Source organism: Schistocerca serialis, chromosome 2, assembly GCF_023864345.2.
Source record: "Schistocerca serialis cubense isolate TAMUIC-IGC-003099 chromosome 2, iqSchSeri2.2, whole genome shotgun sequence".
Classification (NCBI taxonomy): domain Eukaryota; kingdom Metazoa; phylum Arthropoda; class Insecta; order Orthoptera; family Acrididae; genus Schistocerca; species Schistocerca serialis.
In genome coordinates this window covers 297,290,144-297,315,775 of record NC_064639.1, presented here as the reverse complement: position 1 = coordinate 297,315,775, position 25,632 = coordinate 297,290,144, and the positions used below count along the sequence as shown (strand labels likewise).

Here is a 25,632-nt window from a genome sequence, read left to right as displayed (position 1 = left end):
GGAGGTTGATGGAGTCAGGTGAAAGGTTTTGTAGGGGGCCTAAGGTTCTGAGGATTCTTTGAAGCTCCGCCTGGACATCAGGAATGGGATTACCTTGGCAAACTTTGTATGTGGTGTTGTCTGAAAGCTGACGCAGTCCCTCAGCCACATACTCCCGACGATCAAGTACCACGGTCGTGGAACCCTTGTCCGCCGGAAGAATGATGATGGACCGGTCAACCTTCAGATCACGGATAGCCTGGGCTTCAGCAGTGGTGATGTTGGGAGTAGGATTAAGGTTTTATAAGAAGGACTGAGAGGCAAGGCTGGAAGTCAGAAATTCCTGGAACGTTTGGAGAGGGTGATTTTGAGGAAGAGGAGGTGGGTCCCGCTGTGACGGAGGACGAAACTGTTCCAGGCAGGGTTCAATTTGGATAGTGTCTTGGGGAGTTGGATCATTAGGGGTAGGATTAGGATCATTTTTCTTCGTGGCAAAGTGATACTTCCAGCAGATAGTACGAGTGTAGGACAGTAAATCTTTGACGAGGGCTGTTTGGTTGAATCTGGGAGTGGGGCTGAAGGTGAGGCCTTTGGATAGGACAGAGGTTTCGGATTGGGAGAGAAGTTTGGAGGAAAGGTTAACTACTGAATTAGGGTGTTGCGGTGCCAGATTGTGTTGCTTGAAATTTTGAGGTTTTGGAGGGAGTGGAGCTGGAAGTGGGAGACTGAGTAGATGGGAGAGACTGGGTTTGTGTGCAATGAGAGGTGGTTAAGGTTTGCTGGAAAGGTTGTGAAGGGTGAGTGAGTTGCCTTTCCGGAGGTGGGAAACCAGGAGATTGGATAGTTTTTTGAGGTGAAGGGTGGCATGCTGTTCTAATTTGTGGTTGGCCTGTAGGAGGATGCTCTGAATAGCCGGTGTGGACGTGGGAGAGGAAAGATTGAGGACTTTTATTAAGGATAGGAGTTGACGGGTGTGTTCATTGGCTGAGTTGATGTGTAGGTGAAGGATTAGGTGGGTGAGGGCAATGGACTGTTCAGTTTGGAACTGGTATAGCGACTGGTGGAAAGAAGGGTTGCAGCCAGAGATGGGAATTTTAAGTGTGAGGCCTTTGGGGGTTATGCCAAATGTCAGACAAGCCTGAGAAAATAAAATATGCGAGCGTAATCTGGCTAGGGTGAAGGCATGTTTGCGGAGGGAATGTAAATAAAACTTAATGGCGTCGTTGTGGGGGTGTTGTGAGGGTGTGCATGGTATTAGAAGGTGGAAAGTGTAACATGAGATTGAAATGAAAATGAAAGATAAAAATATATGGGGAGAGATAAGGGTGAACTAGAAAGTAACTGGAGATCTGGTATGAAAAAAGGCGAAAAAGTGTTGGTTAAGTTGATCCTGTGGTGAACTTGGGTTGGTAGACAGCGATGTGCATGAAGGTTATGTGGTTGTGTTGCCGCTAAAACACGTTAAAGGACGGAGAAATTCGGGAAAATTTCGAAAAAACGTGTAAATGTATTAAATGGAGTGGTGTTGTGGTGAAAGATTACAAAAATGGGGCTAACAAATGTGAATAATGACGTTAAAACCTGTGGGGACCGGCTAAAAATGATCAGTGATGTGCGAAAAACGGAAGTGGAAATAAAGTAAAAGTTATTAGAACTAGCCGAAATGGTTGCTTAAAACGTGAAAGCAGCTGTTATTGAACTAGAAACGGTGGATTTCATAGCAGCGGTAGTGTTGAAAGCGGAAAATAAAAATTATTTGGTTATGGTTTGGAAGTGGGTTACGTATTATTGAGTATATATATAGGCGGGATAAAATTGTATTACGGTAAAAAGGGGAAGGTGAATACAAAGTGAGACTACTGGTAAAAACAGAAAGAGAAAATAAAAAGAAAATAAGACGACAGGAAAGATTTCGAAATGTAACAGCGACAATAAGGAACGTAATTGTTGGGTTCAAATTAATGATTGGTTATAATAGAGGGAAACATTCCACGTAGGAAATATATATCTAAAAACAAAGATGATTTAACTTACCAAATGAAAGTGCTGGCAGGTCGACAGACACACAAACAACCACAAACATACACACAAAATTCAAGCTTTCGCAACAAACTGTTGCCTCATCAGGAAAGAGGGAAGGAGAGGGAAGGACGAAAGTAAGTGGGTTTTAAGGGAGAGGGTAAGGAGTCATTCCAATCCCGGGAGCGGAAAGACTTACCTTAGGGGGAAAAAAGGACGGGTATACACTCGCACACACACACACATATCCATCCACACATATACAGACACAAGCAGACATATTTAAAGACCTTGTCGAGGCAGAAGTGCAGAGGCAAAGATGTTGTTGAATGACAGGTGAGGTATGAGTGGCGGCAACTTGAAATTAGTGGAGATTGAGGCCTGGTGGATAACGGGAAGAGAGGATATATTGAAGAGCAAGTTCCCATCTCCGGAGTTCGGATAGGTTGGTGTTAGTGGGAAGTATCCAGATAACCCGGACGGTGTAACACTGTGTCAAGATGTGCTGGCCGTGCACCAAGGCATGTTTAGCCACAGGGTGATCCTCATTACCAACAAACACTGTCTGCCTGTGTCCATTCATGCGAATGGACAGTTTGTTGCTGGTCATTCCCACATAGAATGCGTCACAGTGTAGGCAGGTCAGCTGGTCGATCACGTGGGTGCTTTCACACGTGGCTCTGCCTTTGATTGTGTACACCTTCCGGGTTACAGGACTGGAGTAAGTGGTGGTGGGAGGGTGCATGGGACAGGTTCTACACCGGGGGCGGTTACAAGGGTAGGAGCCAGAGGGTAGGGAAGGTGGTTTGGGGATTTCATAGGGATGAACTAACAGGTTACGAAGGTTAGGTGGACGGCGGAAAGACACTCTTGGTGGAGTGGGGAGGATTTCATGAAGGATGGATCTCATTTCAGGGCAGGATTTGAGGAAGTCGTATCCCTGCTGGAGAGCCACATTCAGAATCTGATCCAGTACCGGAAAGTATCCTGTCACAAGTGGGGCACTTTTGTGGTTCTTCTGTGGGAGGTTCTGGGTTTGAGAGGATGAGGAAGTGGCTCTGGTTATTTGCTTCTGTACCAGGTCGGGAGGGTAGTTGCGGGATGCGAAAGCTGTTGTCAGGTTGTTGGCTTCATAGAAACAGAAGCTCTCCTCGCAGGAGAGCTTCTGTAAAGTTTGGAAGGTAGGAGACTAGGTACTGGCAGAAGTAAAGCTGTGAGTACCGGGCGTGAGTCTTGCTTCCGTAGCTCAGATGGTAGAGTACTTGCCCGCGAAAGGCAAAGGTCCCGAGTTCGAGTCTCGGTTGGACACACAGTTTTAACCTGCCAGGATGTTTCATAGTTCAGTATCTGTTTTGTACACCCATTCTAGATCTGTTTCAGACCTTTCTTGAAGCATATATAACAAAGATGATGTGACTTACCAAACGAAAACAGATATATAATATCAAAATGAAGAACTTCCTCCAGCTGTACTTAAGGTGTCAATTTTATTTTGGCAACTAGTTTCAACATTGTAACAACGTCATCTTCAGGCCAATACACTTATTGACGACAACTGCGTGCAGCTGATACTAGAAGTCAGTGGTGAGATATGGACGTGCTGTGTGTGGAAGGTGGGTAGTAACTAGTATGAAGTTTAGACCGGTCTGAACTTCATACTAGTTACTATCCACCTTCCACACGGAGCACGTCCATATCTCACCACTGACTTCTAGTATCAGCCGCACGCAGTTGATCTCAACAAGTGTATGGGCCAGAAGATAACATTACAACATTGAAACTAGTTGCCAAAATAAAATCGACACCTTAAATACTGCTGGAGGAATTTCTTCATTTTTAATTTAATTCTATATATTTGCTTTAGATTCCTTTCTCCATTTGCACTCAAACATTTATACATGGTTAACTTGGTTTCTAAATTAGTTTCAATCACAGATTTGGAATTTGCTTGACCAAAGTAACAAGTCCTCTTTTCAAACATTTGTCATGTTGTGCTACTAAAAAAGGAGATAGACTGATTGCAAGAACTACAAGTCACCATTCCTATTTAATTAAAGCCAATCGACAACATCATTTCAGGAACTACACATCATCATTCCTGTTTCACTACACCAGGCAGCTACATCTTCAGTCATAATTCACAAGCCCAATGGATCATTAACAGCCTGAGACAATACCTAATCTGCATTAAACATTCATTGTTAAGTAGATACTTCACCAATTCCTCATCCAGAGGAGATAAGGGCTAAACTATTTGGAGGCCAATATTATTCAAAAAAGATTTGCCACATATTTGCTTGCAATTCAGTAAAAAACTCATGGTCATAAATATACTTTAAAACAAATCTGTTTCACAGGACCCCTGTTCAACAATAGATTATGATACATATTCTGCTTAATGAAATTCCCAATTCAAATCAATTTTCAACAAATGTATTTTGGAAAATTCCAAATCTGATTTTCAGAAACATATTTTTTGGGACTGATATTATGTTTGGTAACATTTATTTGAAATTTCCTGTTTTTCATATGTTCTGTAATATTTGGGAAATGAATTTTTATCTTTAACTTTTAGCAACATTAATTCTCCTATAGTTTAATTTGTATCTTCCAATTGTAATTGGCATGTATTTCACATTTTGAAATATTTCATTATGAAAATTTGTCATAGCATTTCCCTATCCTTAAAAATAAAAACCATTTCAATTTTGCGTAAATACCAATTGAGATTGATATGTTTTTGATGCTTTGCACCAAGGAGTAGTACTACCTTTGTTTAGTTTTCTTTAGTTTTTGGGAGTAATGGAAATAGGACAGTCATAAAAAGTGTTGGGCTCACTTCATATAAGATGGAGTGAATTGTGTCTAGGAGAAATGTCACTTTTAATGATTCTACAACGATGAAAATAAATTCAATATTATCAATTACAAAATCAGTGATTACTTAAAAGTGACTCTCTGTAACAAAATATGATTTATTTTAAAATGAAAAATGAGAAGTGAATAGTTCGATTAATTTAACGTGGCAGTAAACTATGACACATTTTCATCTACAAATTAATATCTTCACCAAAACATATTAAACCTGGGCTTCATGCAGAATCATACCCACACAATATATATTTGGACAAGCTTAGCCACTAATTACTTCAATTAATCAAGATGAGTATTATTACTATTTCTTAGTTTATGCAACAAACATAATCGGAACTGCTATTCTATAGTGCGATTTCCCATCATTTAATGTTATACATTTACATATCTAATTATATCTAAAAACAAAGATGATGTGACTTACCAAATGAAAGTGCTGGCATGTCGACAGACACACAAACAAACACAAACATACACACAAAATTCAAGCTTTCGCAACAAACTGTTGCCTCATCAGGAAAGAGGGAAGGAGAGGGAAAGACGAAAGGATGTGGGTTTTAAGGGAGAGGGTAAGGAGTCATTCCAATCCCGGGAGCGGAAAGACTTACCTTAAGGGGGAAAAAAGGAACAAAGGACGGGTATACACTCGCACACACACACATATCCATCCACACATATACAGACACAAGCAGACGTCTTTAAATACGTCTGCTTGTGTCTGTATATGTGTGGATGGATATGTGTGTGTGTGCGAGTGTATACCCGTCCTTTTTTCCTTTTTTCCCCCCTAAGGTAAGTCTTTCCGCTCCCGGGATTGGAATGACTCCTTACCCTCTCCCTTAAAACCCACATCCTTTCGTCTTTCCCTCTCCTTCCCTCTTTCCTGATGAGGCAACAGTTTGTTGCGAAAGCTTGAATTTTGTGTGTATGTTTGTGTTTGTTTGTGTGTCTGTCGACCTGCCAGCACTTTCATTTGGTAAGTCACATCTTTGTTTTTAGATATATTTTTCCTACGTGGAATGTTTCCCTTTATTATATACATATCTAATTACTCAGACAAAGAAATCTTACTGTTTAAATTACAACAATTGAATAATTTCTCATTCACTGGACTCAAGTTTTGGGACTGTTAGAACCCTTTGATCACTATTGATACAACTGGTTACCATTTGGAATTTCAAGTATTCCAGCAATATTTACTAACAAATTTCGTATAACCAGTTACAATGATATGAGTATTATTTTTATTTGAACTGTAGGCCTATTTCAGCTATACTTCTTTCAGAATTTTCATGCTGATGGAGCATATAACATAACTCAGCTGAAGAGATCACCTGTCGCCATTCATGTATGCTAAGTTGCAGTACTGGCGTGCCAGTTCCTGCCTTTGTCACTGATAAACAGCAGTCAGCATGGGTGCATGAAATAGGCACCTGAAGCAGAAGCCTATGCACAGCCACATTTGATGAATAACTGCTGAGGAGACTGTGTTGATAGCTCCTTGGTTCATCTGGGTGGTTTGTTGCTCAACAGTTGCACAGCTACTAGCCTGTACATTTCTCCACAGCCATCGTTCATCCGTTTTACCTATGGCCCGCAGTGCACTGCAGCTGCCTCAGCACCAGTTTTGGATAATACCATTTTGTCAAACGTGGCATATTTTAACCACAGCAGCAGGTGAAAAATGTACAAACTTAGCCGTTTCGAAATTGCTTCCAACCTTGGCCCATCACAGAACAGTTCACAGTAACTCTCTGCCATACCTTCCTATTCATTATAAATTCTAATCCCATTATATTATCTTCTGCAGCTGTTGGTATTACTCTATCTTCATCTAACCAGAAATTCTTATCTTCTTTCCGTATCACCTGATTGACCCCACTATATCTGGATTGAGCCTATGCATTTATAGTATCACATTTTCTAGCTTTCTACTATGTTCAAACATCTGACACTCCAAACTCTAACTCTTAGTATGATACTCTTTCACTGATTATCCAATCTTTTTCTCATGGCTACATCCTCCATAGTAGTCTCCTATCAGAGATCGAAAGGGGGGGGGGGGGGGGGGGCTAATCAGAAATCTTTTGTTGATGGGAAGAACATCATGGCACTTGAATTTTTCAGAACAGTTTCAACATCAAGCCACAAGATGTTGCCCTGAAACTCTGTCCACTCATCCGCACTCTTTGGCAAGAATTTTGGCAGAAAGGGGGTGACTTCTTGTACTGTACATCTTGTGCAGCCATTACTGAAGAAGTTTACTCAAAATTTAAGCACTAGTTTGGTTTGAAACTGAGACCCCCAGAGGTTTTGATTATTAATTAAAGGTGCTGTCCCAAGAAGACGGTTGCAAATTACTGTTGGAAATTAGAAATGGAATCCATGTTGCTACTAAAAAATCATTTTTGGTTCCACTGCTACCGCTGCTGCTATGGTTGTTTTTGTAGATTTTCTGTGCTTTTAAATTTTGTAATAGTTTGCATTAGATTTGTTCAACGTGAAAATATATCTTTTTTTCTCCCTTTAGTTTGAAACAGTAACCACTTTTTTATATAAGGATTAAGAAACAACAAGCTATGGGCAAAGCACACCCAGTTCAGCAGTATTATGCAAAAAAAGTGATTTACTTGAAGCTAAGAAAATTATGAGTCTCCATTTATTAAGAGATACACTTCAAGATGCAATTAAAGGACATCACTATCAGGAGTTCCTTCACCATTAATTCGTTGCCTTTGGTCAAAAACTAAAAAGGAAGAGAAAATTATGATACTTTATAGTTTGCTATAAAAACTTACTTGCAACACTATAAAATTTGGCAGCACACGACTAGTTAGATCACAAATGACATTAAAATATGTGCTACAAAGGGTAAAATTTTTTCAGTTGACCTTTCTATTACATGCATAACACATTGGCTCGAAAGAACCATGGGAGAAATTAAAACAAACCTATGAGGACTCAGGGTTTTACCAAAGAATAGGATTACAGAGAACCCTCTTAACAAGTAGAATGTAAAACAATGTTTCTCATGATCCACATTCTTCTGAAATGTTGTTATTCAGCCTAGTGTCCCTTGAGTCATTTTCCATCCCATTGTCTTATAACTGTAACTTGACTTCTTGTGATTCTGTTTGATTCACCTCCTCATCTGTGTATGAAATATGTTTTTTGTTTGGATCCAGAGAATAATTTGATGTTACTGGTTTGTCAGTAACAAAAGAACTCTTAAAGTGCCAATAATAGGAAATTCAATTTAAAAAAAATTACTACAGGAAGCAAACTATGACGTGTGTGGCAATCTGAGTTTTAATGATGCAGTTCAAGTAAATGAGAAGGACAACAGCAACAACCCACACTATAATCCCAGATGTGCAAGATGTTGCAACTGCAAGAAGTATGGACACCTCTTGAAAAACTGTAGCAGTAAAATAGGTTATAAGACATTCTCAATGATCCAGTTTTAGCTAAAAATACACGAAGTCTAGTATGTACATTCTGGTGCATCAGCACATATGTCAAAGTACCTACGTGATTTGTATTTCACAAACTTAAGAGCTGAGTTCACAAGTAGTAGTGATTAATGATGGCAACTTACCTGTTAAGGGGACAGGTTGTATGCATATTGAAGCACTAGTAGGTATGGAGAAGATAAATTTGTTCCATTTATGACAACTGAGTGCAGTTTAATTTTCCATAAGAAAATAGTGGAATAGGGCCACTCAGAGATTTTTCATGATAGTGGCTGTCGCATTCCTGATGCAGAGAAGAAATTGACTGCCATAGCGTCATTAATCAATGGATCAACCAAGTGAAACAAAGGAAGTATCAAAGCAAAGTGTCCATCCTTATCTAATGAAGCAGACCTATGGAGTGTAAGATTAGGTCACCAACACTCACATATGAAGTAAGAATTACGAACAGGTTTGACCAGTTGCATTAGGTATCAAGGAGCTGCCAACAGTGCGGGCATTATGTGGCTAGAAGGTAAGCAAACTAAATTAGACTTCCCTACCCACATTCCATTTCTAGAGCTAAAAGGATTTTGGAATTAATACATTCTGATTTGTGCAGCCCAATGTCGACCACATCAATGTGGGAACTAAATATTTCCTACCTGTAACTGATGATTTTTGAAAAAGATGTCCCTTTCTCTGTCAGCAATAAATACAAAGTACCTCACAATTTTAAAAGTTTGTGATGAAAGACTTTGTCTCTTACAACCTGATAATGGAAAGGAATACATAAATGAGAGATTAATGAAATTTTTAAAGGGTAACAGAGTTAAACATCAAACCACAGTTTTTCACATTCTTGAACATAATAGTGCAGCAGAGAGATAGAGTATAACTGTAATGATAAAGAGCAAGATGTGTGTTATTTGATGAGAAATTACCTATGAAATTTTGGGGCCATCAGATCACCACCAGAAGCAGCCTTCTTATGGAAGAAACATGGCCTCTGAAATCTGAGATTATTTGGCAGCAAAACATTTGTCCACATATTAAAGAAATTTGTTGAGAGCATAGTTGCTGGATACTGCCGAGATAGCAGTGCATTTAAGTTGTTCCATCTGCTTCAGTAAACAACTACAAAAGCTAGAGACAAAATGTTTCAAGAACAAACAATTCAGAAGAGAACTGACAAATTAGTAACATAAAATTATTCACTGGATCCAAACCAAAAATATACTTCATACACAGATGAGGAGGAGAATCAAGTTACACTTATAAGACAGGGTGCAAAATGACTCAAGGGACACTACACTGAATAAAAACATTTTCTTCTAAACTACAAATCATCTCAACAATTACTCAGATCTTCCTGAATACTGGACACAAAGAACATGGGCAGTTATGTTTTCAATCACATTAAAGATTCACTAGAATCCACTTTGGAAGAAGCATTGCAATCTAAACACTCTCAGAAATTGACTCATGCAATTCAAGATGATCAAAAGTCACATGCAGAAAATCAAACTTGAGAATCAGCAATCCTACTTCTAAGTAAAAAAGTTAAAAATCCACTGTGGGTCTCCAAGACAAAAAGAGATTTACAAAGGCAAATAATTCACCATAAAGCCCATCTGATGGTTAAGGGATTTGCAAAAGTCAAAAGTTTAGACTATGAAGCAACATGCGTACTGGTAATATGATACAATAAGCAAAGATATTTATTTAGTCTAGCTGCCAAATACAACATAGGCACATATCATTGCAATGCAGTTAAACGAGAGTTGTTCAATAAGTAATGCCTCACATTTGTTTAAAAGCCATTAATATACACAGACAGACATCCTTGTTGGTGCTTCACATGTGATGTTTGTTCTGTGTGCTAGGGAAGTTTCAAACTGTTCTGGCACATGGCACAGCGGTAGTACAGTGTCAAAATGGTGTCCACACATGGCTCACTATGGCTCACATAAGCAGCATGCTGTTATTGAATTCTTGAGTGCAGAAAAAGGAACCATGGTGAACATCTATAAATGTTTGTGTGCAGTGTATGGCAATGCTGCAGTTGATAGGAAGTACAGTTGGACGATGGATAAAGAAAGTTACAGCCTAAGGAAATGCAGAAACAGAGCTCCACGATCAGCCACACTTGGGACGTCCTCTCACAGCCACTGCTCCAGACATGCTGAATTGTGTCGATGCCATAATTCGTGCCAACCAGCGCATCACAACTCGATTCTCTATGGGGTACACAGTTTGAAGATGACGAGAGTGTCAGTCATGTAGTGAAAACATGGCTACGTCAACAGGACAAGAGCTTTTACTAGGAGGGAATACATGCTCTTCCACAACGTTGGTGTATGGCCATAGATTGTGATGGAGACTATGTAGAAAAACAGGACATGGACAAGACATGTTGATTTATATTGTCGCCAAATTCTGACTCTTAACAATAAATATGTTCTAAGAAAATAATGTGGGGCATGGGCATTACTTATTGAATGATGCTTGAAGGTTTTTTCACAGACAACTTGAAAGAAGAAATTTATGTTAAAATCCCCACAGTTGACTACATGACAAAACAGTAACAGACAAAAGAATTGAAAGGCGTAAGAAATCAGTCTACAAAGTTAAACACAGATACTGCTGTTGGAATATCAAACTGGATAAAGCTTTTTAAGTTTAAATTTCAGCAGGTGCACAGCTAACCCCTGCGTTTACCACAAAATCAAGGAAGGGTGACATTCTGATTTTTTCTAACAATTTTCATCAAGAAAATTCATTTAAAGAGAAACTAAGGGAACAATTTCAACTAGAGGACAATGATTATGTGAACTTTATGTAATAAAGAGAAACCATGATGTGTCATGTTTTATACTTGTATAGAATTATGTATCGATTTTTTAAAGATAATATATCAGTGTCGGCAAGTACTGGAACCACCACAGACGATACTTACTAAATATCAAACAAAGATGTATTAAACCGAGTATAAATAGTAGTCACCGAGCATTAATTTCTCTGTCGTCTTTTTGGAGTTACATGAGTAGGAAGAGCCTGTGACGCTATATTGTATGTTTGTGTAGCATTCTTTTGTCAAGATTCAGAGACGCCATTAGGCATTGATTTGTAAAGGTGTGTAAGAATATAATCTGTCTAAATGTTTTGAACAGAGTTACTTAGTGAAAACTTGCATCATGATATGTAATCAGCTTGCCTGATATTTTATCCCATCCTTTTAAGACATTTTCAGCTATTTAAATATTATTCTTGGTGCAGAGCTGCGCTGCGAACGAATGAGCCACTGCCGCGGCACATTCAAACTACATCCAATGAAACCAATCATATCACAAAGAAGCGGACAGGTAATAGTGAACTAAAATTATTCCTTTCAGTTTTCGGGATTGCAGGGCAGAGCAACAGATTTTATGATGTGTTTTACAGGTGGATGCGGGCTGCGGATGATGTTATATTATTAACACTTAAAAAGGATAATTTACCTTCATGACATAAAAGAAATCTTGCTGTGCGTAGTTCTGGTCTGGCAAACATTATAGTAAAAACATTTTCTCTCTGATAATTGTCTCATGTTCATCACGGTACTTATTGGTGTTTTAATGTTAACAAAAATCCACTGCAAAATTTTGATGTTGAACAAACATTGCATACCGTAACATCAGTATTGATAACAAAATAATTTTCAGTAGCCTTTTCAATAACTGTAAAGAAAGAAAGATATGTTGACAGAAACGAAACAATGTTCCTTCTATAGAAAGCCAGTTTCAGGATAATAAGAACATAATATATTTTGTTTAGTTGAAAATTAATGATCCAAAGAAAGTCACAGCACAGGATCCACAAAAAGTATTTCAGGGCTCTTTTTGTAGCAACATTTTTTATCACATCCATTTATCAATACATTAGTTGTTACGCAAGCAATAAAAAAGAGAGAGAGAAAACCTATGATACAAATTGAATGTTAGAGAAGTATAACATGCAAGACTGTCAGCTGATCTCCTCACTGCCACATAATAATAAAACATTAACTCACAAAATGAGCCCAAAGACAGACATAGAAAGGGATGCCATGAAGAATGACCCATACAGAGAAGCAGTACGGCCGCTAATATATGCACAATTAGGTACAAGACCAGATCTTGCATATGCAACTAGAGTGGTAAGTCTGTTTAATAATAACCTAGAAATATCCCACCGACAAGTTATAACTAGGCTCCTATGGTACCTAAAGAAAACTTAAGATTTCAAACTACAGCTTCCTAAAGATGAGGGCCATGACGTCACAGGATAAATCAATGCTGACTGGGCTGGGGGCCCTGGGGATAGAAACTTGATTACTAGTTTTTTTGGATAAAGTAATGTTGGGATATTGGGCCACATTATTATAAAACTACTAAATTGTCAACATTCTGACCGACTTGCTGCGGACCTCTTCAAAGCAGTTCACTGCTGTATACTGTCACTTTTGGTTATTTGGGGGTTACCAACAGGAAAAAAAAAAAAAAAAAGAAAAGAAAAAGTAACAGCAACATCTCTATTGATGACAGCAGCACAGTACATCACATTAACTTCTGTCTGTCAGGAAGCACTTTGACTGTGATGGTTGCTAAAAGAATTATTCCATTCCCAAAAAGATGGCCCGATTTAAAGTTGTGCAACAACAAAGGTTCACCATTCTTGAAGTTTTCCTGACATACTGAATATTCAATGAGGTTTCGGGATTGCAGCCAGATCATGTTGACTTCTTACCACAGTATTTCAGCTGGCAATCATCCATTCATCTTCAAGTGAGTGTCCGACACTAGAGACTGCAAGTTCCTGGCAACAGTTTTATAGCAAAAATTGGCGTGGAAAAGCATGCACACAGGCAGCTATCACAGGAGTGTCCTCTATTGAAATATGTTCCCTCTCCAGATACTGTTCTATCTATGGTGCACAGACGCCTGCATAATGGTGAAACTACATGTCCGTCCTCTTTCGGAATGTGCGCTTGCAACGCCAAAACCAGATGTCAGATGTCGCCAGATGTGTCATTATGAATAAACTGTTTTCCCTCAGAAGAAATTAGAGTTCACCGGGTACCAAGCCTTGTTCTGTTGAAAGCTGCCATCATGATTGATAAGATTTTGTGCTAGACGTATTTCCATAGATTCTTTAATTACTGAATCACAAGAAGTTCTGGCTGGGGCCAAGATTTTTGTGGCAGGAAAATCCATAGTGTGTCCTGTTGTAATACAATGTTCAGCTACGGCCAACTTACTGGGCTGCAAAAGACAAGTGTTGTACTCATGTTCAACGCACCTTTCATGTACTGTACGTATCATCTGACCTACGTAAGCTTTGCCACTCTGGCAAGGAATTTTGTACATCCTTGCCCTCCGCAGACCCAGATCGTCTTTTACCGAACCGAGAAGTGCACCAATCTCTGCCAGTGGCCGGGAGATTACTTTAACTTTATGTTCCCGTATGATCCTGCCTACTTTAGATGAAAGGTTGCCGACATATAGAAGGAACACCCCGGACTTTTAACAGCGTCTTATCTTCTTGATGTTGTGGGTGGTCACGTTTCTTCCTCCTTAGCACTGTGCTAATCTGATGGGGAGAGTAACCATTCTCTTCAAAACACTCTGCAGTCAATTTAACAGTTAAGTTTTTGTACTCCGTAACACTGTCTGTGCTAGGGAAAGGCTCGAACTCAGGCCCTACGCCAAGAACCCTGCCTCTGACTAATTTTATTAGTGCTGTTGAGGAAGTTGTTAGACCTCTTCCTAGTGATGCTGCAGAAGAAATAAGACATGAAACATGTCGTGCACTCATGAAAGCTCCACCTCAGAAGAGCCTCATTTCTGCCACAGAGAGGGCCACACTACGAAAGCTACGAGAAGATCCTCAAACAGTGGTCTTACCAGTGGATAAGATGAATGCTACCATGCTGTTGCCTCGTGAGGTTTATGAACAGACTATTTACAACTTGCTGAGTGAACCAACCACTTTTTTATGGAAGACTTTGAGGAAAGGGTACTTGATTTGGCAGAACTTGAACTCAGAGTCTTCTGGCGATAAATGGATGGCACATGCTCCATGGTGAAGAACAACTGTCAATTCTATTGCAATATCTGAATGCAATCCACAAGAATATCCAGTTTACGATGGAAATAGAGAAGGATGGTTGCTTATCATTTTTGGACATCTTGGTTAGTACGAGAGTGTACGGGTTATTAGGGCATTCTGTCTAACATAAGCTCACACATACAGACCTTTACCTGTAAGTGTTGTGTTGCCATCAGCCTTCACAAACTACCAGCATCCTTAGAAGATTGGTGAACCAGTCACATGTTGTTTCTGATGGAGACTGCCTTACAAAGGAGCTAGAACATCTATATTTGGTGTTCAAAGACAATGATTACTCTCCACATCAGGTTAGCACAGTGCTAAAGAGGAAGAAACATGACCACCCACAACATCAAGAAGATAAGGAGCTGTTCAAATCCAGGGCGTTCCTTCCGTACGTTGGCAATCTTTCATCTAAAGTAGACAAGATCCTAAGGAAACATCAAGTTAAAGTAATCTTCTGGCCTTCGGTGGAGATTAGTGCCCTTCTTGTTTTGGTAAAAGACGATCTGGGTATGCAGAAGGCAGGGATCTACAAAATTCCTTGCCAGTGTGACAAAGCTTATGTAGGTCAGATGATACACACAGTACATGAAAGGTGTTTTGAACATGAGCACCACACTTGCCTCTCACAGTCCAGTAAGTCGGCCGCAGTTGAACATTGTACTTACCACAGGGCACACTATCGATTTTTCTGCCACAAAAATCTTGGCCCCAGTGAGAACTTTTTGGGGTTTGGTAATTAGTGAATCTATGGAAATATGTCTAGCACAAAATCTCATACATAGTGATGGTGGATTTCAACTGGACAAGACTTGGGACCCAGTGATCTCTCTAATTTCTTCTGAGAGAAAACAGTTTATTCATAATAACACATCTGGCAACACCTGATATCTGGTTTTAATGATGCGATCGCGCATTCTGAAAGAGAGTGGACATTTAGTTTCACCTTTATGCATGCATCTGCGTGCTACAGATATAACAGTGTCTGCAGAGGGCGTGGATTTCAATAGAGGACACTCCTGTGACGGCCGCCAATGCGCATGTGTTTCTGCACCAATTTTTGCTATAAAGCCGATGCCGGGAACTTGCAGTCTCTAGTGGAGGACAGTCACCTGAAGATGGACGGCTGATTGCTAGCTGAAATATTGTGGCACAAAGTCAACATCATCCAGCTGTAATTCTGAAACCTCATCGAATAAAGGTGGACCAATTAACACAAATGGATAGAAACGTCACACTAAACACATTACTACCAGCCATTACTTCATCACAGAAAAAACTGATTCAGAAGAAATAATAGCGGGTCAATTTCAACAAATGGAATGGTTGCAACACGATGAAAAAGCTCGCGCCAAGCTCCAGACATCATCAACTAATACAAAAATCTAGACTATGCAAAGTACAGAGTGGCTTTGCTTCTAGTGGGAGTGCTGTAAATTATGAACTAGAAATCATACCCATACTAGAAAATCATCTTTGGCACCATTGCTACAGATGTTGCTGTTGACACTTCTTGTAGGTGTTCTGTGCTTTTACCTTTTGTAATAGTTTATGTAACATTCACTCTGTGTGAAAATAAAACACTTTTTCTCTTTATTTTCAATCCATTATTGTTTTTTTATTCAAGGATTAAAAAACAACTGTCTTCACAGTAAAAATAGTAGACAGTAGTCGTGCGTTTGTGAGTTGTACTTGTGTGTGTGTGTGTGTGTGTGTGTGTGTGTGTGTGTGTGTGGTCTGCTTCTGGAGAAGCACTATTTGTTTGAAGTTTTGCAGGTGTATTCATTCTGTCTGTCAGCAACTAATAGCCCCCTCCATGTGGTGAGTAGCAATCTGTCCTGTTCATACTGTTCACATCTAAATTAGGTTTTTAATACACAACCTACCTGAAGGTGATCTGGATCATTTGCTGCATGGCAGTTTAACGTACAGCTATGACCACAAAGTAGCCTGTCTTCACAAGGAAATGAACACTTCACATTTTTAACATCTTGAAAGCAAAGTTTCTTTGCTGTGTGTTTACATGGTTCCAATACAGCTTCCACTACTTCCTTGCAATGATACTTGGTAATATCAACGTGACATGCTATTGTTGTTATATGTTGACATGGAAGCACCTTCTCCACAGATGTTTCACAGTTTCCACAGTCTTCGTAACATTTTTTAAGGCACTTGTGACCCAATGGACACTGTTTTGGAACCCTGAATAATAAATGGAAAGATTTTAAAATTTCATTAAATAATAATAATAATCTATGTTGGCAGTATTTTTGAAAATCTACAATAAATGGATGAACACATAATGTAACCACATCACCAGCATACAAGTACTTGGCATGATTCACCTTATAAAAAAAGTGTAAACTTACATATAACCGACGTACAACACGTTTCAAAATTATTGAAAACAAGGAAGAAAATGTACTTCATAAATCTTTTTCAATGAATAATAAAAATATATTTTATGGTCCCAGGAATCAACCTGGGAAGAACTCTCGGCTCTGTTAAACGGGAGTGAAATGCATAGTTGGCACATTCATGTAGGAGTAAGAAAAATGGCACATTCATGTAGGAGTAAGAAAAATATCACCTACCTGTCACCGTCAACATCAATTCTCTCCACACGGTAGCTGAGACAACAGCTTCACGAAACACATTTTGATAATGGCACCATAAGAGAAAGCATTCATAGATCAAAATGTGATGAAATCACGGGACTACCGGATCTATAAAGCATAACCGGATCAGACAGTGATGAAGAATGTACCTCATTAAGGCGTTCATCATCAACAACACAATAGCAAACTTCTGTCTCCTTCTCATCTATGCCCATGCTCCCATCAATAGCTCGATAGCAAGAATAAGGAGGATACTGAAAAAATATGGTACCTCTAGAGAGAAGTAGAAGAAACAATAGATATTGTTCTTGAACATCATACAACTATCACAGTGAGGGACTTCAATGGTCCAATTGGGAAGGAGAGAAGACTCAAGAACACAGTCGGAGAGTTCACAACCAAAAAGAAGACCAAAATGAATGGAGAGCAACTCACTGACTGCTGAAGAAACTAGAAATATGACCAAAAATCTGCACCACTCAACCACCTTCCCAGGAAAGCTAAGACATGAGAATACCCCATTAGTCCAGATCCACTTGTATCATGTTACTTTAACAGGAAAAGAAATGAGGAAATGCTCAATGTGAAGGTATTGAAAAGTACTACCACTGATTCAGACAAGAATCTGCCACTGACCAAAGCAAATTTCATTCCACTCTCAAACTACTAAAATAACAGCTGCCATAAACCACGAATACTGGATTCAAACCAGCTCATTTCCAAGACGACAATAATTTCACTGACGCCCCAATTAACAACAAGGATAAAAAATACAGAAGGCCACGACTGATGCTTCCATCCCACAGACCGAGAAGAACATTTATGGTCGACAACAGCATGGATCAAAGTGACTGCTAATTACAGAAGCTTCCAAATAACTGGGAAAGTCACACCCAATATTACAAGAAACACTATGAGACAACACAACAAAGATGTTTTCGATGAACTGGAAACAAACTTCCAGACAAATGATGCCAGAGATCTTTACCAAACTATCAACTCACAGGCCAGACCTTTCACCTCTGGAGACCAAATGGTAAACTGAAACTTACTAATCAGGACTGCATGGCTGATCTAACTGAAAATTTCGACACACTCTTCAATTCAGATGAACCTGAGAAGAAACTACACTTTGAACTTATGATTGTTAATAACTTAGATAGTCTCCCTTCCACGAACTAAAGTGGAGATCCAGACAATTATTTTCAAACTCTAACCTAACAGAGTAGCCGGATGACATGGTATCATAGTGGAGCTGTGGAAAGGCGCAGATAAGAAGACAACCCACACTATTCCTGGCATCATAGCCAAGATCTGGGAGTCACAAGATTAGAGCGTTAATAAGACTCTGACACAGGAAAGTATCAAGCCAGATTCACGAAATCAAGATCATGTGCTGAATAGGCGTCAAACCTCAAAACCACCCCTAATATACGAGTTACATAGCAATCTTTTCTAGATTGCATGTGGAATGAATCAAATTATACATTAAGAGGCAGAAGCAGCCACTGCAATATACCAACAACAAATTAAACTAGAATAAATCTAGTTGCACAGAGAATTATGGGAATTACTTCTAAATTACTTTACATGTGCTTATTAGGGGCAGGGAAAGTTACTTTGAAAAAAAGTCATCGATGCTTCTGTTTACCCTAATAATCTGCTGCTTTTGCCTAATAGTTTAAACAAAACATTTACTTTGCACAGACAGCATAGATATAATGGCAAAGTCAATATCAGTTTAATACAAAGCTTATAGTTACACAGGAATTATGTCCCCGAGTTCAAATATTTCCAAAAATTATAGCTGGAGTTGTTAAAGAGGTATCTGTTTACTACTGGCAACACACTATAGACCATGCATGGCAACCAGCTGCCTGCAACCAAGATATGACACAATATTAGTTTCAATACAGCCCTCAAAAGAAATTCAAGAGAGAGTCAGGTTCTTGTATTGAATTCCGTGTGGGTCACATTTTCAGATATTCGCCATTCTGTTGTTCACATTTTTCCAGTGCGGCTTTTGTATATTACAGCTGATAAATGCTAAGTTTGAGCAATAATGACTTTTAAACTTCTTAAAATGGACAAAGAAATGGTGGTTTAATGTATTTACAATTACAGATACAACTCATGCCTATCAAGATCAATCACCAAATGTATTTTCAGACAAATATTTAAAAAGTGCCTGCTAGTGGTGTCTGTGGATATCAACACACTAAAATTCAAACACTCCAATGACCTGGTTGGGTTGGTTTGGTTATTTGGGGAAGGAGAACAGACAGCGATGTCATCGGTCTCATCAGATTAAGGAAGGACGGGGAAGGAAGTCAGCCGTGCCCTTTCACATGAAACATCCCGGCATTTACCTGGAGCGATTTAGGGAAATGACAGAAAACCTAAATCAGGATGGCCGGACGCGGGATTGAACTGTCGTCCTCCAATGACCTGCCTGAGGCCAAAACTCACAAAGTTACTCCCAACTGACTGGGACTGCTTGACTCATTGCCATATTTCATTTTTCTATTCTTTCTCATAATAACATCATTAAATCATACTTGTCCACTGTGAATCTATTAGAACACTGCAACTGTTAAAATTGAAGGTAATTTATAATGATTAGCTGCAAACAGCTGCTTTTATAGGCATTTATTTTTCCATGATGACATTTCAAGATGCCTGGTATCCCATCTTGAGAGGTTAGGATTTACTTGTGTGTCATGAACATTTTTCTTTCCTAACGCCACCATAGCATTTTTTCAGCATTTGTTTTTCAGACAACTGTTGTAAAATGTCGTAACTAAAGAAACAATGTTCACGACACATAAATAAATGAAAATATCTGAAGATGGGGTGAACATAAAATGAATGTACATTCAAAAATACATTTTGAGTGTAATTTGTTGGCCTGGCATGTCAAGAAAGTGGTGCCATTCGTATCGGTATGTTATCCCATGATCATTAATGTTGTGAGCTCCAGTTTTGACATCATGTGCTAGGAGCACTGCTGTTGTGTCACATGGCGAGCCAGCCCACAGGTCACCAAAGGTTGTCCATGCCTGTTGTAGACATCTGCAGAGCATAAAACTCAATTTTGAACCCTAGATACGGATGTATCAATATGCATGCGACATCATGTACCTAATATGTTCCAAACTGCCGCACATAAAAACGGGATCTTTCAGTGCTCAAACCTTAGGTTCTATTGGTAATAAAAAGGTAGGGCCAAGTGTATCAGACAGCCCTTGGGCTAGGTAACATTTATATACCCAATAGAAGGATCACCTTAGTGTCACTGTTCTACAATACAGGGTCAAAGTATGACTATTACGCACTTCCTCCTCCTCAGGCAAATGGAGCAAATCGGTTGGCTTTTTTTGCATTTGATGTAGTCTATGGTGTGCTTGATGGGAATTAATGTAGGCACCATTAGTTCCCGGGTGATTCGATGGAAAACCCCAAAGAAGTGATTTTTTGCCATATTTTTGCTGTCTGCCCCAAACCAAAGCTGAGCTGAGGATTCCAAGACAGCTACACACAGCAAATGGCCGAAAATTTTATGATAATATTATGAAAATGAAAAAAGAAAGCAGGTGTTGACAGATGTGAAAATTACCGAACTATCAGTTTAATAAGTCACAGCTGCAAAATACTAACGTGAATTCTTTACAGACGAATGGAAAAACTGGTAGAAGCCAAACTCGGGGAAGATCAGTTTGGAACACGTGAGGCAATACTGACCTTACAACTTATCTTAGAAGAAAGATTAAGGAAAGGCAAACCTACGTTTCTAGCACTTGTAGACTTAGAGAAAGTTTTTGACAATGTTGACTGGAATACTCTCTTTCAAATTCTAAAGGTGGCAGGGGTAAAATACAGGGAGCGAAAGGCTATTTACAATTTGTACAGAAACCAGATGGCAGTTATAAGAATCAAGGGGCATGAAAGGGAAGCAGTGGTTGGAAAGGGAGTGAGGCAGGGTTGTAGCCTCTGCCTGATGTCATTCAATCTGTATACTGAGCAAGCAGTAAAGGAAACAAGAGAAAAATTCGGAAAAGGTATTAAAATCCATGGAGAAGAAATAAAAACTTTGAGGTTCACTGTGACATTATAATTCTGTCAGACACAGCAAAGGACTTGGAAGAGCAGTTGAACGGAATGGACAGTGTCTTGAAAGGAGGATATAAGATGAGCATCAACAAAAGCAAAACAAGGATAACGGAATGTAGTCGAATTATGTCGGGTGATGTTGAGGGAATTAGATTAGGAAATGAGACACTTAAAGTAGTAAAGGAGTTTTGCTATTTGGGGAGCAAAATAACTGATGATGGTCGAAATAGAGAGGATATAAAATGTAGACTGGCAATGGCAAGGAAAGCGTTTCTGAACAAGAGAAATTTGTTAACATCGAGTATAGATTTAAGTGTCAGGAAGTCGTTTCTGAAAGTATTTGTATGGAGTGTAGCCATGTATGGAAGTGAAACATGGACAATAAATAGTTTAGACAAGAAGAGAATAGACGCTTTCGAAATGTAGTGCTACAGAAGAATGCTGAAGATTAGATGGGTAGATCACATAACTAATGAGGAGGTGTTGAATAGAATTGGGGAGAAGAGGAGTTTGTGGCACAACTTGATCAGAAGAAGGGATCGGTTGATAGGACATGTTCTGAGGCATCATGGGATCACCAATTTAGTACTGGAGGGCAGCGTGGAGGGTAAAAATCGTAGAGGGAGACCAAGAGATGAATACACTAAGCAAATTCAGAAGGATGTAGGTTGCAGTAAGTACTGGGAGATGAAGAAGCTTGCACAGGATAGAGTAGCATGGAGAGCTGCATCAAACCAGTCTAGGGACTGAAGACCACAACAACAACAATTATGAAAATGATAGTTGCTACTCACCATATAGCGGAGATGCTAAGCCGCACATAGGCACAACAAAAAGACTGTCAGCGAGCAAGCATTTGGCCAAAAAGGCCTTCATCGGAAATAGACAAAACACAGGCACACTCACGCACGCACGCAAGAGCCCCCCCCCCCCCACACGCACACCTCTCCTAACCACAGTCTGGCCTCAGCAGCCACAGACAGTGGTCGTGTGTGTGTGTGTGTGTGTGTGTGTGTGTGTGTGTATCTATTCCATATGCAGGCCTTTCTGGCCAAAAGCTTACTTGCTGACAGTCTTTTTGTTGTGTCAATTGGTGACATATCATCTCTGTTAGATGGTGAGTAAAAACAATCCTTTTCATAATATTGTCATTACTCCATCCTAGATTTTCTACCGTTTGAAATTTTTATAATGTGTTCTCAAGATCGCAATGTCAAACAACTTCAAAAATTTCGTTCATATCTTTATCTATTTCCAAGATACAGAGGTTCAAATTTACCCTGCTTCTACACATAAAACCCGGTATGAGGTTAAATCTAAATAATAAACAGCTGCAGCAAATTGCTCAAATTTTAACAGTATATTCTCTGAACTTTTATGTAGAAGAGCCATCTCTGTGTTTTCAAAAATCTATATCCGTTATTGAGAAATGCCCCACAAAGAGACTGCCTACACTACGTCCACCCTCTTTTAGAATACTGCTGCACGATGTGGAATCCTTATCGAATAGGACTGACGGAGTACATCGAAAAAGTTCAAAGAAAGGCAGCACATTTTGTATTATCACGAAATATGGGAGAAAGTGTCACAGAAATTATACAGGATTTGGGTTGGACATCGTTAAAAGAAAGGCGTTTTTCATTGCGACAGAACCTTCTCATGAAATTCCAATCACCAACTTTCTCCTCCGAATGCGAAAAAAATTTGTTGACACCGACCTACATAGGAAGGAAGGATCACCATGATAAAATAAGGGAAATCAGAGCTCGTACAGAAAGATATAGGTGTGCATTCTTTCCGCGCACTGTATGAGATTGGAATAACAATGAACCCTCTGCCAGGCACTTAAATGTGATTTGCAGAGTATCCATGTAGACATAGAAACTTGTTTTTTGGGTACCAAAACCCAGCTGCGGAAAATAGCTGTAATGTAGACTATGTTTTCCTAAGGTCCTGATCTCTAACAACTTTGAAAATTTTCTTCATATTTTTATCCGGTTCTGAGATACAGAGGTCCAAATTTACCCTATTCGCACACACAAAATACACAAGTAAAATCTGGTGTGGGGCAAAAATGTATTTTATAAAGTGACATGTCTCCATTATCTTCTGGGAACCCCATGATATAGTACTGAACCACATGAAAAATTTTTTGCACAAAAAAAATGGTGTAAGAAATAAAATTAGTTTTGTGTTATTTCAACTTCACATAAGTAAGCTTTCTAAATTTTACTGATCAATACATTTCTTTTTACAGTAGTTGTATAAAGACGGGAACCAGCAGGAAAATGCTCCTATCAGAGTATGAAAAATCTGAATATGTTCCTGTTTATTTAAAAGACTCTGACAGAAAATTGGGTACCAGCTGCGTCATTCTACTTCTCAGCACCTTTAACTATTTTCCCAAAAATTCTGGCATGCAAATATATTCATGCTTTTTTACGCTGCGAGAGAAGAAGACATTGCCACTGGCATGGAGACGGAAAAGTAATAAGTACTGGAAGATAGTAGACAGTGGTTGTGTTATAGACAGAGTGATGGAGACAATGGCAGTGTGAGAGAAACAGAGGGACACAGTGGCAGTGGAACATACTTGACAGTGACAGAACATTGATACAATAAGACTAGGAGACAGCACCAAGGGGGGAGGAACCAAAAGAGAGAGAAGATGAAAGCTGGTGAGAACCCGTGATAATGAGTGATAGAGTATATGAAAATGGCAACAAGGAAAAGAGAGGGACAGTGACATTGAGAATAGACAGTATTGGTAGGAAGGAAGGAATGAGATATTAGCAGTTAGAGAGAGCAAGAGGTAGACATTGACAAGAAAAGGAGACTGTAGTATTAGAACAGAACAAAGGGGACTGTGGCTGTGACACAGGAGACAATGACAGAGAAACACAAAGAGACAATTACAATGAGCTGGGCTGAATGAGTGAGTGAGAAAGTGCAACTGGGAGTGGATGGCTAAAAGTGACTTAGAGCGATGGACTTGTGGGTGTGAGTGAGTTACAGCTGTGGGAGTTTGAGCTGAGTTGCGTGTTAAAAAAAAACATGAATATGTACACATGCTAAAATTTCTTATACATGATGAGGAAGGTAGAACAAGGCAGTTGGTATCCCACTGTCTCCCTCCTGTTCTCTCTCTCACTACTAATGTCTCATTCCTTCTTTCCAACTGCTGCTAGATCTTCCCACTGGTCACTATCCCTCTCTTCCTCATTGTCACTGTCACATACTCTGTCTCTCATTATCACTGGCTCTCACCCACTTCCACACTTCCTTTTTCTCTATCCTACCCCCCCCCCCCCTTTTTCCCATCCTCCTGCACTGTCTCCTTCACACTTTTCCTAGTCAGAGTCTTTTAAATAAACAGGAATGTAATCCCTTTTTGTGTGATCTGATAGGAGCATTTTTTCTGCTGATCCTCTATATGTTTATAGTATTTATTGGATATGCAAACTGCATCCGAAATTATTCATTCATATTATTACCACAAATACCATAAAAGAGTATACAGGAGGGAAGGAAAATGCTTTGAGGGGTGGTAGTTTTAATGAGTCAGAAGACAAAAGTAATATGAACATAATGCCCTGTTCCTAATAGCTTCTGAGGACAAATGGAGGTGATAGTCAATGAAATACTGTTATCTAATGTTTTGTTTAATTATGTAAATTTTCTTACAAAAGATGTTCAAAAAGTCTGTCAACTGCAACGCAATACATAGACAGCTGCTGTATTGCTTATCTGAGCTCATTTGTACGGTCCTTTACTTCAGCACACACATGTAAAATAAGAGTGAAAAGTTCCTCCTTTGTGAAGTGCACGCTGAAATGCTCAGTAAAGGCAACACTACACAGTCTAATGTCACTTTGGTTGTATTTGCACATATTGCTGGTGAAGGACATGTGACTGATGCCTGTCATTTCCACACAGTTGTATGCTAGATACAGTTTAAGACAAGAGCATATTCATTTGAAGTTTTTTGTTCAGGATCACTAATACTATCTTTCCTCTTGATTCTCCCTCTATGTATTGGCACATAAGTATAAGAATCACTTGGTCCCTGAAAAGGCTTGGACAAGATATTTGGTTTACAATGTTACGCAATATTTGTACTGCAAGCTTCTGAAGACTGGACTTTTTTGTAACCTTGGATGAACTGCACCAAAAAAATTATGCCATACAACAGTACTCAGTGAAAGTATCCTACAAATCCTGTATGCTTGTCAACAGAATACGGAAGATGTCTAAGCACTGTCCTGGCGTAAGCTGTCGCCAGCACACCAGTCGGCAAATAGGTTGCACGAAGATCAATAACAGGTGCTGAATCAAGTCCACCTATCAGGAGAGAGGCCAAAGACAAACTCGCAAGTGATGTGCTGCCAACGCCCTCTCAACCACCAGTACTTAGATCGCTGCCACGGACTGGAGGGCCCAGAAAGTCA

General features: G+C 39.4%; 1 protein-coding gene across 2 annotated transcripts in view; it reads right to left on the bottom strand.

The window, feature by feature from the left end:
* Positions 1–25,632, bottom strand: part of LOC126457064 (NFX1-type zinc finger-containing protein 1-like) — a 443,455-nt gene that overhangs the window by 187,899 nt on the left and 229,924 nt on the right. For both annotated transcript variants that reach the window (XM_050093063.1, XM_050093062.1), the window contains exon 9: positions 16,343–16,658. In XM_050093063.1, coding sequence (XP_049949020.1) covers positions 16,343–16,658 — 316 coding nt within the window. The remainder of the gene's footprint in view (positions 1–16,342; positions 16,659–25,632) is intronic.